The sequence below is a fragment of the Leucoraja erinacea genome, chromosome 14 (assembly GCF_028641065.1).
Source record: "Leucoraja erinacea ecotype New England chromosome 14, Leri_hhj_1, whole genome shotgun sequence".
Lineage (NCBI taxonomy): Eukaryota > Metazoa > Chordata > Chondrichthyes > Rajiformes > Rajidae > Leucoraja > Leucoraja erinaceus.
Window position 1 is genome coordinate 15,329,811 of NC_073390.1, and position 15,917 is coordinate 15,345,727.

At 39.6% G+C, this 15,917-nt stretch overlaps 1 protein-coding gene across 1 annotated transcript in view; it reads right to left on the reverse strand.

Moving 5' to 3' along the window:
- The window catches only part of atr (ATR serine/threonine kinase), an 89,912-nt gene that overhangs the window by 35,462 nt on the left and 38,533 nt on the right, over nt 1–15,917 (reverse strand). The window contains exons 19-28 of the mRNA XM_055645671.1: nt 14,377–14,520; nt 13,108–13,201; nt 12,221–12,346; nt 11,722–11,928; nt 10,252–10,365; nt 8,974–9,089; nt 6,737–6,857; nt 4,919–5,056; nt 2,687–2,894; nt 192–370 (exon numbers count right to left, since the gene is read on the reverse strand). Coding sequence (XP_055501646.1) covers nt 192–370; nt 2,687–2,894; nt 4,919–5,056; nt 6,737–6,857; nt 8,974–9,089; nt 10,252–10,365; nt 11,722–11,928; nt 12,221–12,346; nt 13,108–13,201; nt 14,377–14,520 — 1,447 coding nt within the window. The remainder of the gene's footprint in view (nt 1–191; nt 371–2,686; nt 2,895–4,918; nt 5,057–6,736; nt 6,858–8,973; nt 9,090–10,251; nt 10,366–11,721; nt 11,929–12,220; nt 12,347–13,107; nt 13,202–14,376; nt 14,521–15,917) is intronic.

Consider the following 15,917-nt stretch of genomic DNA (forward strand, 5'->3'; position numbering starts at 1 on the left):
CTTTCAATACAATAATCAATAAATTCCTTTTGAAATCGTATGACCCAATTCCAGAGAGTAGTAGAACGTAAATTATTTGTGGATTACGAGGAGATTTTTTTTTTTTAATGCTGAAACATAACAGATTTATTTCTAGATTTCTCAATCACTGACCATCTGGCAAGTTTCTAGTACTTATCTACTCCATTGACCTGCAAAAATCCAAGGTGCTGCTGAATGTTCTCTTTCTTTTCTGTAATGAAAGACTCAAAGTGCATCACTGCACGGGTGTAAGCTTTGGATCGAAAAGAAGCTATAGCAAGCAGATCCTGGGGTATGAGCTCCAGAAATGAAGTGACGTTTTTATATTCTTTATATTGAGAGCTTGAAACTGCAATAAAAAAGTAAAACTTCATATAGGCAATCACATTTTGTCCAATATACAGCTTATCTCCAAAGGCACAGCCACATATATTGCTTTAAAAAAAAGTGTATTTTATTCATAAGCATATAAGAATTTAAAATGAAATTAATCAAAATAAATATTGCACACATCACTTGCACCTACAAAATTAAGCAATAGCTATTCTGATGCTACACAAACGTTTATATGACGTGAATCTCCCATCACCAATGCAAGATATATTTATTTAAAACCTGTCCATTCCTGTCTTGACTAAGACAAGAGTATTACAACACATATATGCACATTGGTCGATTAGTTCATATTTGAAACTTTTGGGCGGCACATCTGTTGGATCTGCTGCCTCACAACGCCAGAGATTCAGATTTGATCCAGACCTTGGTTGCGTCTGTGTAAAGTTTGCAAGTTCTCCCTGTGACTGTGCAAGTTTCTTCCCATATCCCAAAGATGTACAGGTTTGTAGGTTAATTGGCCTCTGCAAAATTGCCCCCAAGTGTGTAGGGAGTGAATGAGAAAGTTCTATGTTGATCTATGTTGCAAGAGTCGAGCAGAGTGGCCTGGACAGCAACTGGGCTTTAGGAAGAGCAACGAGGAAGGTCTGCCTGTCTGGCCTGTTGCAGGATTCAAGAGGTGATCCCCCAGTGCAACAGGTGGGAAATCACAACAGGATTGATCTCCGCCACAAAATGACATGTGGGGGTCCAGCAGCAGAACAAACCAACATTAAGTTCAGGACTTTGTATTTCACAGCATGGGGATGGAATCCTAGAACTGCAGTTCCAATAGGAACCACAAGCAGAGGTCAACAAAATTTAACAATCAATTTCTAAAAAGTACAATGTGGCAATTTACAAGTCAAGTAACAACATGTGTGGTAGTATGTACACAGTACACATAAAATGTACATTTAATACACACCATCAAGCACTGAACAATATTTCTGTGCATGTATTTCAAGAACACACACTAGTAAGACCCAGAAAGAACACTAAGTACTGGAGTAACTCAGCAGGTCAGGCAGCATCTCCAGAGAACATTTCGAGTCAGGACCGTTCTTCAGACTGTAGGTGAAGAGAAAGAGAGCTGGAAAAGTAGTGGGAGTCACAGGTATGGTAAGTGTACTCAGTTTATTTGTAATGTGTACATCCTACCACACATGTTCTTTCTTGACTTGCCTCGTAAATTGCAACTTTGCATTATATGGAAAGTGACTGTTGAATTGTGTTGACCTTTGCTAGTGGTTCCAATAAGCGAGTTTGGTATTCCGAAAAACGCAAGGAATCATGGGATTTGTCAAAGGTCATCCGGAATAAAGGGCGTTTGATGCTTTGTATTATCTTGATTCTGGTTTGTACCCCAAGGCCTTTCTCTTCCTGTGAACAGTCCCCACCATCTGGCATGTCATGACCTCCACCCAAACTCCGATATTAATGCCGACAAATTGGCCCTCTCACGCATGTTTTTAGCACATGCCGTTTGTGCACATTGGATTGTCACTGCTGAGATATCTGCGTGGACCAATGGAGAAGGAAGAAATAGTGTCGCTAACTCCAGTAGCAATTCAACAGCGCTTGCAGCGCCGGAGACCTGGGTTCGATCCTGACTACGGATAAAGCGCAGGTCTGTATACACGCAGCAGCTCAGCTGCCGAGAATGTTCATCGTGAATGACCCACGACCTGGGCACACGCAGTCAAAATATCGAACTTGCTTATTGGAATTGTAGTTCTGCAGTGAGAGAGGATCTCTACAGAACTCCCGTCAGAGAGAGGAGAACTTCTTCAATGTAGACATGCCTCGAGATAATGCAGTGCAGCAGTCAAAATGTGGAAAAGGAATTGCAGATACTGATTTACAAAAAAAAAGACAGTACTGGAATAACTCAGTGGGTCAGACAGCATCTCTGGAGAACAAGGACAGGTGATATTTCAGTTTCTGACCCCAAATGTCACCTATCCATGTTCTCCAGAGATGCTGCTTGACCCACTGAGTTACACCAGCACTTTGTGCCTATTCGTATAAACCCTCTTGTTTCTCCAAGAGACTAAATGTTCAGAAAAGCAATCTGGATTCTATAGTCTGGAGTCTTCCTTTAAAAGCATTAGCTGGTAACATTTTTTTAAATTGCATTTTTTCAGTTTTTGGTGAAGCAGTTTGACTTTCTCACTGCTTTTTTCATATCACATCAGCAGCCAGAAATTCCTCAAAGAATAAATCTCTCAGAGAAGGTCGTTATTGCTTGAGAAACCATCTCAATTGCATCTGCATTGTTTTCAAAACTCACCATTAGGGCCCCCTCTGTCCCTGCTGGACCTGCCTCCACTTTTATCAGAGCTGAGAGCTTGAAGTGTGTGCCTGGACCACCGTGCAAGATGATCTAACATGGAGAAAACAGTCTGTGTGCTCAATTGGCTCAGGTCTGAAGCACTGTCCTGCAACCTCCTATCCCAGGACTCATCATGTTTTAGAACAGCCATCATCTCACAGTAGACCTGAAGAAGAAATAAAATTCGCAAGATATTGACTTAAAAACTTTTCAACTAACTCAACTTGAGTATAGAAGTTGTGAGGTCATGTTGTTATAAGACATTGGTGGTGCCACATTTAAAGTATCGTGCTCGGTTCTGGGCACCATGTTGTTGGGAAAATCATCACACTAGAAAGGAGCAGAGAAGATTTGCGAGGATATTGCCCGGACTCGAGAGCCTGAGCTATGGAGAGAGATTGAGCAGGGTATTTCTTGGAACACAGGAGGATGAAGGGTGATCTTATTCAGATGCACAAAATCATGAGAGGAACAGATCAGGTAGCACAGAGTCTCTCATCCTGAGTTTAAGAGGGAACTGCAGATGCTGGAGAATCGAAGGTTACACAGAAAAGCTGGAGAAACTCAGCTGAGTTTCTCCAGCTTTTCTGTGTAACCGTCTCTCATCCTGAGTTGGGGAAGTGAGAACCAGAGGCCATAGATTTAAGATGGGGGGGGGGGGGGGGGGGGGGGGGAAGGAGAAAGTTTTAATAGGAATCTGAAGGGCAACTTTTCACACAAAGGATGGTGTGTGGAATGAGGTAGTTGATGTACTAACGGAACATTTAAGCAATATTTAGGCAGGTACATTGATGGGACAGGTCTATGGGCCAAATGCAGGCAGGTGAGATTAGTGCACATGGGACATGTTGGTTGGTGTGGGCGAGTTGGGCCGGAGGGCCTGTTTCTGCGCTGTATAATTTTATGACGATATAACAATTTATAACTAATTCACTGAACAGAGGATTTAATCAGATTGAGAGTGAGCAACAATATGAACAACCTTATTTGTGCTGAGCATTTGAATTCTGATACTGGCAACAGATTCAAGAAAACTTTGAATCGACAATCTCTCATATCTTCCACAACAAGTTGGACAATTAGACATATAGAACATAGATGCCCACGGCGTCTGTCCTGATTGTGGTGTTAAATTAAATTAAATGTTATGCCTGCATTCCCTATCATAACTCTTTCCACCACCACCCTCAGCAATGCATTCCAGGCACCCACCACTGCGTGCAATAAAAACACATGCCCTTCTTTTAAACTTTCCCGCTCTGACCTTAAAGCTATGCCCACTAGTATTTGATATTCCCAGTAATGGGCCAACCACAACTGCTCACCATACTACAATAATTAAAGTTTTATAAAGCTCCAACATTACTTCCTGATTCTCATACTGAATGCCCCTACTAATGAAGGCAAGCACACCATGTGCTCTCTCTACCTGTGTTGCTGCTTTCAGGGAGCTATGAACCTAGACCATCAAATCCCTCTGTACAACAATGCCGTTAAGGGTCCTGTCTTTAACTGTATACTTTGCCCTGAGATATGACCTTCCAAAGTGCAACATCTCATACTCGTGGATTAGCCCATTTCCCATGCCTACATCTGTAACTGACCTATATCCTGAGTATCTTTTGACAGCTTTCTTCACTGTGTGCAACTCCACCATTTTTTTGTGTCATCTGAACACTTACTGACAAGGCCATCTATACTTTCATCCAAATCATTTATATGCGGGTATACAGTATCTGCCATAGCTTAATAATTCCATTCCTAAGCAACCTTGCATTATAGAAAATAGTGCTATAAAACAATTGTGTCAATGGGTTAAAACGGGGTGGGGTTTTGGGCCAAGAGAGTTTCAGATTTGCAATATCAATGTTTATTTTCCCCGCCATAGGATTTTCAAAAATAAAGATTTTTTAGATAGCTACAAGTTTATACTGCAAGCTAAACATACTAAAGCTGTGTGTTACATTATGTTAAAGAGTTTCATTGTACAAATGTCAATGGAAGTGATTCCTTGACAATTTCAATGGCCACCTGGAATCAAACGGATACACTGTGTTCTTAAGAGACAACGGTGTCCAATTACTGTGGGAGGTTATGTGGAAACAAGATAACTTTTTACAACTTGTCAATTTCCAAAATAATTTAAAGTTGTCCTCTAGTTCCTGATCGAAATAGATATTAGTTACTCACATCACGTTGATCCTCTTCATTACATCCAAGTAAAATATACACTAGAATATGAGGTAGTAGATAGATTGTAACTTTAAAGTCATGTTTCATAATAAAACTGCAACATTCAAAGACTTTTCCAGCTAGGTCATGTCGAACCTGAAAGATAAAAACAATGGAATATTTACCCCAATATTAAAATTACACCTTATTTTTCAGCTTAGAAAAGTTTGGAATTAAATTCAAACGATGTTAACAGGTTCTTTCAAGCTCGTTGAACCTTCAATATATCAGTCATTGAATGACAATTATTACAGGCAGAAAGTTTATTTTGTATGGTATCTTGAAATTAATATTAGACTACAATGTTTACTACATATGACTAATCAGCAGGGTGAGAAGGTCTGAAGATGAAAATAACAAAGTGCTGGAAGAAGTTAGTGGGACAGGCAGTCCCTGTGGAGAGAATGGACAATGCCATTTTGGGTTGGGGCCCTTCTTCAGATTCATATATAGTATGGGGGAGAAAGCTGGAAAAGAGATATAGGGATGGGGCAAAGCCTGGAAAGTGACAGGTGATACAGGTGAGGGTGTGTGGTTAAAAATGGGCGGAGATAGTGACCAACCAATAGTGAAATGGAGAAAAAGGAAGGTAGACAAAAAAAGCTGGAGAAACTCAGCAGGTGATGCAGCATCTATGGAACGAAGGAATAGGCAACGTTTTGGGTGGAGACCCTTCTTCAGACTGATGCCGGGGGCGGGGAGGAAGAGGCAGAGACAGTAGGCTGTGGGAGAGCTGGGAAGAGGAGGGGAAGGAAGGAGAAAGCAAGGACTACCTGTAATTGGAGAAGTCAATGTTCATACCACTGGGGTGTAAACAACCCAAGTGAAATATGAGGTGCTGCTCCTCCAATTTGTAGTGGGACTCACTCTGGCCCAGGACAGAAAGGTCGGATTCGGAATGGGAGGGGGAGTTGAAGTGCTGAGCCACCGAGAGATCAGGTTGGTTATTGCGAACTGAGCGGAGGTGTTAAGCGAAGCAATCGCCAAGCCTATGCTTGGTCTCACCGATGTAGAGCAGTTGACATCATGCAATAGATGAGGTTGAAGGAAGTGCAGGTGAACTGCCTCACCTGGAAAGGCTGCTTGGGTCCTTGGATGGAGTCGAGGGGGAGGTAAAGCGACAAGGGTTGAATTTCCTGCGGTTGCAAGGGAAAGTACCAGGGGAGGGGGTGGTTTGGGTGAGAAGGGACGAATTGACCAGGGAGTTACGGAGGGAACAGTCTAAGAGGTGAAAGAGAGATGGGACGAAGCAAGAGAAATGGCCACTCAAAGGTGTGAATGGTGGTAGATGAGCATAAGGTGGAGCAGAAAGGAATAGGGCGAGGGAGTGTTGGGAGAAATGTGTGTGCATCGGCGGAGGGGGGGGGGGGGGGGAATAAAGAGGTGGGGGTAGTAGGGAGGCATTACTTGTAAACAGCAGTAGCTTAACATTGAAGCAATGCTTTGTAAAAAAACTGCATATTGATCCTATACTTTAATTATAATATCATGAGCTCTTTTTAAAACTTTACAGTCCGTCGGGGGAAAGAAAAAAAAAATCAATGTACAGTCAAAATACAATCTTTGGATGTTATGCAAGACAAATGTAGATGCAATTTTTTTAAAAAGGCACTTTGTGGCCATCTCTATCGTGTTGGCAAAGCAACATTAAAATATATACGTTTTACATAAAATATTCAGTTTATAACAGTACACAGTTGTAAACTACTCCTTTACATACATCTGAGGCATTCAGATGTAATCAATTATTTGTTATTCCAATTTCACCATTCTTACCTTTGTTGTCAGGTATCCAGCCCACGTTGCTGACCATTCTGCAAAATCTCTGTCATGCTTCCCGAGGTAGAACGGCTTCTTAATGCTGACCCAGTTCCAAGTCTTCTGAGAACTTTTATACCTTTAGAAGCACAAATGCATCTGAAATAATCAGATTCACTAAACCCATGTCTCTCAAAATCTTAACAATACATTCACTTTTAATTGGTTACTGTGAAACCTCATTAAGCAGCTACTGGCAACACATTTATATTCCCACATATTTGCCACGCTATAGAAGAATGTGGAGTCTTTGGAATGTGTGTAGAAAATGTTCACTAGGATGATGCCTGCATTGGCGGGTATTACCTAAAAGGAAAGTTTGGCAAATTTAGAATGTTTTCTCTACAGCATCGGAGGATGAAGACCTAAGAGACAATAGACAATAAGTGCAGGAGTAGGCCATTTGGCCCTTCAAGCCAGCACCGCCATTAAATGTGATCATGGCTGATCATCCCCAATCAGTAACCCGTTCCTGCCTTCTCCCCATATCCCCTGACTCCGCTATGTTTAAGAGCCCTATCTAGCTCTCTCGTGAAAGTATTCAGATAACCAGCCTCCACTGCCCTCTGAGGCAGAGAATTCCACAGACTCACAAATCTCTGTGAAAAAGTGTTTCCTTATCTCCGTTCTAAATGACAACCCTTATTCTTAAACTGTGGCCCCTGGTTCGGGACTCCCCCAACATCGGGAACATCTTACCTGCGTGTCCAAACCCTTAATGATCTTATATGTTTCAATCAGATACCCTCTCATCCTTCTAAATTCCAGAGTGTACAAGCCCAGCCGCACCATTCTCTCAGCATATGACAGTCCCGCTATCCCGGGAATTAACCTTGTGGAACTATGCTGCAATCCCTCAATAGCAATAATGTCCTTCCTCAAATTAAAGGACCAAAACTGCACACAATACTCAAAGCGTGGTCTCACTAGGGCTCTCTACAACTGCAGAAGGACCTCTTTGCTCTTATACTCAACTCCTCTTGTTATGAAAGCCAACATACCATTCGCTTTCTTCACTGCCTGCTGTACCTGCATGCTTACTTTCCTCGACTGATGAATAAGGACCCCCAGATCCACTAGTCTGAAGAAGGGTTTCGGCCCGAAACATTGCCTATTTCCTTCGCTCCATAGATGCAGCTGCACCCGCTGAGATTCTCCAGCTTTTTTGTGTACCCCCAGATCCCGTTGTACTTCCCATTTTCCCAACTTGACACCATTTAGATAATAATCTGCCTTCCTGTTTTTGCTACCAAAGTGGATAACCTCGCATTTATCCACATTAAACTGCATCTGCCTTGCATCTGCCCAAGTCACCCTGCATTCTCTTGGCAATAGAAATATATAAAATTATGAGATGTGCAGTTACTCATAGATAATCAGAATATTTTTGTGTTGGAAAGAACTGCAGATGCTGGTTTAAATCGAAGGTAGACACAAAATGCTGGAGTAACTCAGAGGGACAGGCAGCATCTCTGGAGAGAAGGAATGGGTGACGTTTCGGGTCGAGACATCAGAATCTTTTTCTCAGGTTGGAAACGTCATATACCTAAGGCCCCAGGTTTAAGGGGTAGAGTTTAAAGGAGTTCTACGAGGCAATTAAAAAAAACAGTAACTGCTAAGTGCCTGGAATGCAATGCCATGAGAGGCAATAAAAGTAGATACAATAGTAATGTTTAAGAGGTATTTAGACCACACATAAATAGGCAGAGAGTAGAGAGGTGTGGACCACGTGCAGGCAGTTGGGATTAATTTAGATTGATATAATTGTCGGCGCAGACATGGTGGTCCTGAGGGCTTGTTCCTGTGCAACACTGCTCTATGTTTTATGAACACATGCATTAAAAGATGATGATGAGAGAGACCACAGGATCTGGGTGGCCTGGGAAACATGGAGAAACCACTACCAGTTCCCAGAAATGGCCAGGGGTATATAAAACCCTGGCTTCACAAGGAGAGAGAAAATTAAGAATGAGAGAAAACAAGAGTGAAGAAAAGATGGAAATTATGAATTTAAAAAAAAGAAAGAAAAGCAATTAACTGATACTCAATATTCTTAAGACACATATTTGGGTTGTACATGCAATGTCCTTTTCCAATTTCTAATGCTGAGCAAGCATGCTGAAAACTACAGGGATAACCACAGTAAATGTATTTGAAGAACAGCCTTTTTACATGATAAAATAACACTGTTAGACCTGGTGTTTAGATGAGGTTCCAGTATTTCTTTCACATGTTCTGGAAAGTTCCTCCACAATCTGCGTCCTGGACAATCAGTCTTTTCTTCCTTGCATTTGTATATCTGCAGCAGTTCCTAAAAGGTAAATGTTGTTAACATTCAGCATGACACCACCAAAATTAGTTTAAAGTACATATATGATACAATGTACTTACAGTTCCACCAGTTTCAGTTTTGAGCAGATTTGTCTTTTAATCATACGGGATCCAACTGAGATGACAATTGCACAATTGATCCAATGAAACAAAAACAACGACGCTACTTGCCCCAGAGTTAATAATTTTCAGCATAATCCAAACCAGCATCTTTTCTTATGAAACAGAATATTAACTTTGATCTCCTTGTGCAGTCCAACCATCCATTGATGGGCAATTACACAGTGAAAGGAAAGAGGCAGCGACAAGTGAAATCGCATGGCAAAGCTCAGCAGCTGATCTCTAAAACAAATCTGATGCATTTTCAACTACATTCAGCCGGAACAGCCTTGAAGATGATCCATTTGTGCTTCCTCCTAAGATACGGCCATCACATAAGATGGTCTTAATTTCACTGGATTTACTTAACTTGGTATCATGGATCAACAGAATTCAGCAAAGGCTATGGACCATACATCATGTAGTACACAACACATGGACTCTAGAAGGAGTCATCTGTCCTGTTAAGTTATTCCCAAACAGTTAAAACATTAACGTCGTCCTTTCAGCAGCTAAATCCCTCCTCCCCCACCTTCAGAAACACTGGCAGCTAAGTCAAAACATTAATGATGAGAGCCACTTGTGGAAATATTATCCATCTGTAACGAATACCCAAGGCATTCAAGAATACCCAAGTTACGCAAGAAATTCAAAACAAAATTTCAAGATTCCATTCAAAACAAAATGTACTTGTCACCAGATTGCAGTGTAAATCACCCTTACTATAGGCTAATAGTTTTTACTTTTTTGTCAGAGAAGACTATTTCTATTTATTAAGAGGTTTGTGACGGCTGTTTAAAGGGAGGCTGACACAGAGGGAGGCAATTATTTAATCTAATGAGCTGCATTATCATGAACTTTGTCATTTACTGTTTATGCTCAAATTATGTTTCTTCAGTCCTTGTTTTGTATGAACTCTATTTTGTATCTTATGAAAAACAACCTAGAGCACTTGGTTGAATTTCCCTCCTTAGAAAACATTTAACATATTATTCAGCACACCACACCCAAAAGGTTTATATGGAAACCACCTGGTCACATACCTGGATGGCATAAGCAGCCGAGTCCTGAGCTCTAACATTATCTGCATAAGCAAGGAAGGCTCTTGTCAACTCTATCAGCAGATAATGGGCAAAACTGGGATCCTCCACACCAGCCTGTCATATAAATCATTACAAAACAATATAAAGAAAGTATCCTTTTAACATCCAATCAAGCTAATTAATTAAATGGAAATTCAGTTCATTTTTAACAAAATCATAAATTAATTACTGTATTTTTTACATGTAATTTTGAGCAATCAAAATCTGACTTTACAGTAAATTTAAAAATAAAATGTGCAAATATACAGTGCCCTCCACAATGTTTGGGACAAAGACTCATCATTTATTTATTTGCCTCTGTACTACACGATTTGAGATTTGTAAATCAAATGTGGTTAAAGTGCACATTGTCAGATTTTATTAAAGACCATTTTTATACATTTTGGTTTCACCATGTCGAAATTACAGCAGTGTTTGTACACAGTCTTCAACTATTTTCTTATTCCTTGTGTATTTCTCAATTAAAATTCCAAATCTTGTATCTAAACGCAGGTCCTCCCCAGCTAACAAACATATGAACAAGTGTTTGCGAGACAAGCAAGATGAACCTGCTGGTTGTTGTGAAGCTGTTCTTGACATTTTGCCTTGTCTAACCCATGAGTATACTGTGGTTAACACCTTGATGTCCACTTTGCAAACCCTACCAGGAGACCCTACCCTGTCCGGGCCAATCGATACCATTTAACACATCATCCGCTGCTTCTCACAGAATTAAGAGACATATTTTAGGAGCGGAAAGGGCAGAGAGAAAGGAAACCAGAAATATGCTCCTAGGGCAGATTGTTTGGATAAAAAACTGTCTAGATTTGCCGGTATAAGAGGTATAAACTTAAATACCAAAAACTTACACAAAACCTCAGCAGTACTTTCATATTCAGAAAGAGCAACAGTCATCCATTTAAAATGTAAGTGATATTATATGTGTTGCTACATGGTAACCTTTCAGCAATCATAATAAATCATCGCTGACATTCTATTGTTCACTAGCTGTGTAACCTTACAAGATGTTTACCAATTGAGGTTCCATCAAGAAACAGGTTGTTCCCCACTTTATCAGACTATTATTTGGGCTTCCCATGAAATCAGGGTGTAGTCCCGAACACCCAATTTACCTTGTCGTGGCCTTTGCACTTTAAAAAAAATCTGCACTCTCTCCGTAGCTGTAACGCACTACTCTGCAATCTGTTTATTTTTCTCTTAGCACTGCCATTGTACGTGCAATTTGATTGTATTCATGTATGGTATGATTTTCAAAGGTCTTTATTGTCACCTGTACCAATTAAGGTACATTGATATTTGTATTGTGGTTGGGTAGCACAAAGTTTTTCACATTATCTCAGAAAACGTGACAATAAATAAGCCAATACCAATAAATTAGTGGAAGACAATGAAATTCAAATTATATCTTACCACAAACGTAGAGCTTTTCCCCTCTGAGTTGCTTGTCATAAGGTCCAATCGTCCAGGGTCTATTGCTCCCAATTCACCAAGACACTCTCCACAAAGGAGTCTCGCTTGTGCATTTGCATCTTGACAACCCTTCAGAAGCACCATCACTAATTGAGAGATAATCGGCTCGACTGTCTCACTGTCTGTGGCAAGTTTTACCAATTGTTCCTAAATAAATAATAAATTAATCACATGACAATATTCCTTCTTTTACATTGTTTTCAACTAGAATTAAATTAGGGCATTAATCCTTACCGTTAATACATTGCCTGTACGCCATATAAATGTACTAGTACCTTTTCACTTACTTTGTCGAAGGTGTTAAGAGCAGGTTACATATATTACTAATTTGTTACATGTATCACTGCAAATGTATTAGGTTAATCTGCCTCAATTAATATTGAATTTTTACACACGCTTTTTCTCCTCCAATAATCAATAAGGACTCATCATTGCGTACCTGTTTTTTGTATATGGTATCCTTCAAACTAGTCAATGCATGTATACGAACATCTACATTTTCATGCTGAACAGCTCGCATAGATAACTGTAGTTCTGTTTGTAAATCTGTGCTTTTAGATGTTTCCTATACGGCAGGACACAGCAAATATTTATGAGATGAATGTTAGTACCACCCATACTAATAAATACTAAGTTTAAAGATGTTTTAACAGCCTGAGAGAACCTGATATTTATCTACACACATTGATCTGCACTTTCTACTGTGGGCAATGATTGTGAAATGTACAGAGATAATGCAACCTCATCCCCAAAAAAATGTTCCCCATTTTGGAGGCAAATTAATAAATTATATACCAGATCCATTAAGAAAGAACAATATTTCATTTTGAGATGAGTCATTTCAAGGTTCAATGAAGGACTAATGTAGATAAAATCTACTTTTTAACGGCTGATGGAGTCCAGAGAAACGGTCTTGAAACATGGACTGTCCGAATCCCTCCATAGATACTGCCTGACCCATCAGGTTTCTCCCGCAATTTGTTTTTTGCTCCAGATTCCAGCATTAGTAGTCTTTCATGTCCCCAGCTGATAGAGGATGTCCAAATTATTTTAAAATCTTATTACTTAAAAATAAAAGTTTGATTCCCTGGAAGATTCCCAGTCATCAATAAGAACAAGGGTGCTCAAAGGCTGATAAAATCAGGTGGGATATAATGACCTGTTCAGCTGCAGATTTGTGACTCAAGAATCTCTGCAAAACTAAATTGGACATTTTGCAATTTCTTTCTGAAATGAACAAAAGCATGCTGCTGCCGACACCAAATGTTACAGCTCCTTGCACACTGTTAAGGCTCAGTGTGCAGGGAGCCCATGATTGAGGCTCACCTTTCTGTAATCCTGCAGCACTTTTTGGATCTCAGTAAAGTTGGGGTGTTCTGGCAAAAAGTAAATCTCATGCAGAAAATCTTTTACTTCAGTTCTGAAAGACCAAGAGAGTACATGATACTTCTCCACACACAGTGAGGTGCACCTTTTACTGTGGACAATGATTGCGATATACACATATATCATGCATTCTCATCCCCAAAAGATGTTACCTATTTTGGAGGTGAATTAATAAATTATATACCACGTCCATTAAGAAATTACAATACAATTTTGAGAGGAGTTATTTCAAGGTTTAATGAAGTAGATTAAGATGTAACGTTGCGCAAGGGTGCAAGGGCAGCAACAAATCCGTGTGTGAAGTTAATGGAAAAAAATGGAATGAATCCATGAGTGCAGATTGCTTTAATGGATCAACGACCAGAGATTAAAGTAATTTCACTAAACATACAAATTTGTGAAATTGAATTGTATAAATGTTTCAACATGGATGTCATTAGCATTGCAATGAGTGGTTACAATTTGAAAACAAAAATATTTAATTAATTGAAATTTATTCCAGCCAATCTAAAGTTCACCAATCAACATCCATACAAATCACAATTATGTTTCCTTCCCTTAATGCATCAACTATAAAACAATTTAAATATGATATGTAGGAAAGAACTGCAGATGCTGGTTTAAATTGCAGGTAGACAAGTTGCTGTAGTAACTCAGCAGGCCAGGCAGCATCTCTGGAGAATGGGTGGCGTTTCAGTCTGAAGGGTCTTGATCCGAAACGTCACCCATTCCTTAATTCCGGAGATACTGCCTGTCCCGCTGAGTTACTGCAGTATTTTGTGTCTACCTCCAATTTAAATATGACATTCCCTTCACTATCTCAGTATTTTCTTTTAACCCTGCACCACTCAGGCAACCTTCACTGTTAATGCTTGTTGACGGCACACTGCCTCCCCACTTTTTATTAACATGTCTCTTCACAATGTTGGTCTCACATTTTAAAACTATTCATTACTTGTTAAATGTTTTAAAAACATACCTCATCTTTTCCTTTAATATGCACCCGTTATCATGTTCTACTCAATGAACCTTGCTTTTCAATACATTGATAACATTGTAAACTATTCAGTGGTTTTTGTTCCTAATTGCATTACAGCTAAGCAAAAGTTTAACAGTGTGCATGTTCATTTATGGCAATAATTTGAAATACAATTAAATGAATCTACATTAATAACAAAAATAAATAAAATGAAATCAGCATTAGCTTACCTGTTCTCAACTATGAGATAGTGAAATATTCCAGCTGTCTCTTTTGGCTGAATGGACATTAGAGGCAGTAGGGCCACAATGACCTGACTAAGAAGGGCGCCCAGATAACTGGGCTCCAGGCAACGTACAAAGCAATCCCATGCCCTGTAATCAATAGACATTTACATGTTCTATTAAATTGTATTGTTAATTATATATTAACAAGGGAAGATAAATTATGAAAACCAAAGTAAAAAAAATATCCGCTGGTCACAGTGGCGGAGAGCACAGAAACAGGTCCTTCAGCGCAGTGTGTGATGATCATCAATCACCTATTTTGCACCAGTCCCATTATTCTCTCCCCATTTTCTACCATCAACTCTAGAAAATAATCTAACGATATAACATTTGTGATTTGTATAGCTTGTTAAACCGTATGAAGAGCATAAAAATGTAGTTTAAGAATGTGTAAGAAAGAACTGCAGATGCAGGTTAAAATCGAAGATGTACACAAAATACTGGAGTAACTCAGCGGGCCAGGCAGCATCTCTAGAGAGAAGGAATGTTGGTGCCAGAGTGGGTTCTAGACTCTATCTTCAGATTCCTGGTATTGACAAAGTGATTATACAGTGCCCTCCATAATGCCTGGGACAAGGGCCCATCATTTATTTATTTGCCAATGTACTCCACAAGTTGAGATTTGTAATATAAAAAAACTTTAACAAGGCTACCAAGTATAATGAAACATGCAAGTGACCGTCCACTACTTTGGGAGCTGCAGGTTCTTCTTTGTTTTCTGTAGTGTTACATCAATAGATTAAAATTTTATTTATACTAGATTAATTAGTAGACGGTCACACAATGTAAAAAACATAAGAATATTATTTATCTGTAATATACTGTGTATTTTCACAAATATAATCTCAGAAAATGTTTCAGTGTTCATATGCAGTTTTGTTCAGTCTTCCGACTGTTAACAGCAAAAACTGGGAGACAAATTTGATTAGTGGTAAACGTGTTCAAACATGAACCAATGGTAAAATCATAATTGCTTTGTTAATTTAAAAGTTTACCGATCTAAAATGGGTTCCAATATGTTATTAAGCCAATAAACAAATATTAATGAAACAGCTGGAAAAAAATATGCACGCTGATGTAAATACATCACTGAGACCAAAGGAAAAAAAGAGCTCATGTGAAAGCACCTTAATCATTTTTCCCCTCAAACTGACCAAATGTACCCAAAGAACCAATGCCCAAATTTACTATTTGTTTTTGGTGGCTCAATGTTACTTGCAACATAGAAAACAAAATGCAATAATTTATAACAATTAAAAAACAATTCCTCCAGTTTGATGACCTCGAAAAGATCATCCACACATTTATTTCCTCCCGCCTAGCCTACTGCAACTCCCTCTACACTGGCATCAGCCCATCTTCCCTGTCCCGCCTGCAACTGGTCCAAAATGCCGCAACGAGACTCCTGACGGGCACCCAAAAAAGGGACCACATCGCCCCGATCCTGGCCTCTCTCCACTGGCTCCCTGTGCGGTTCCGAATAA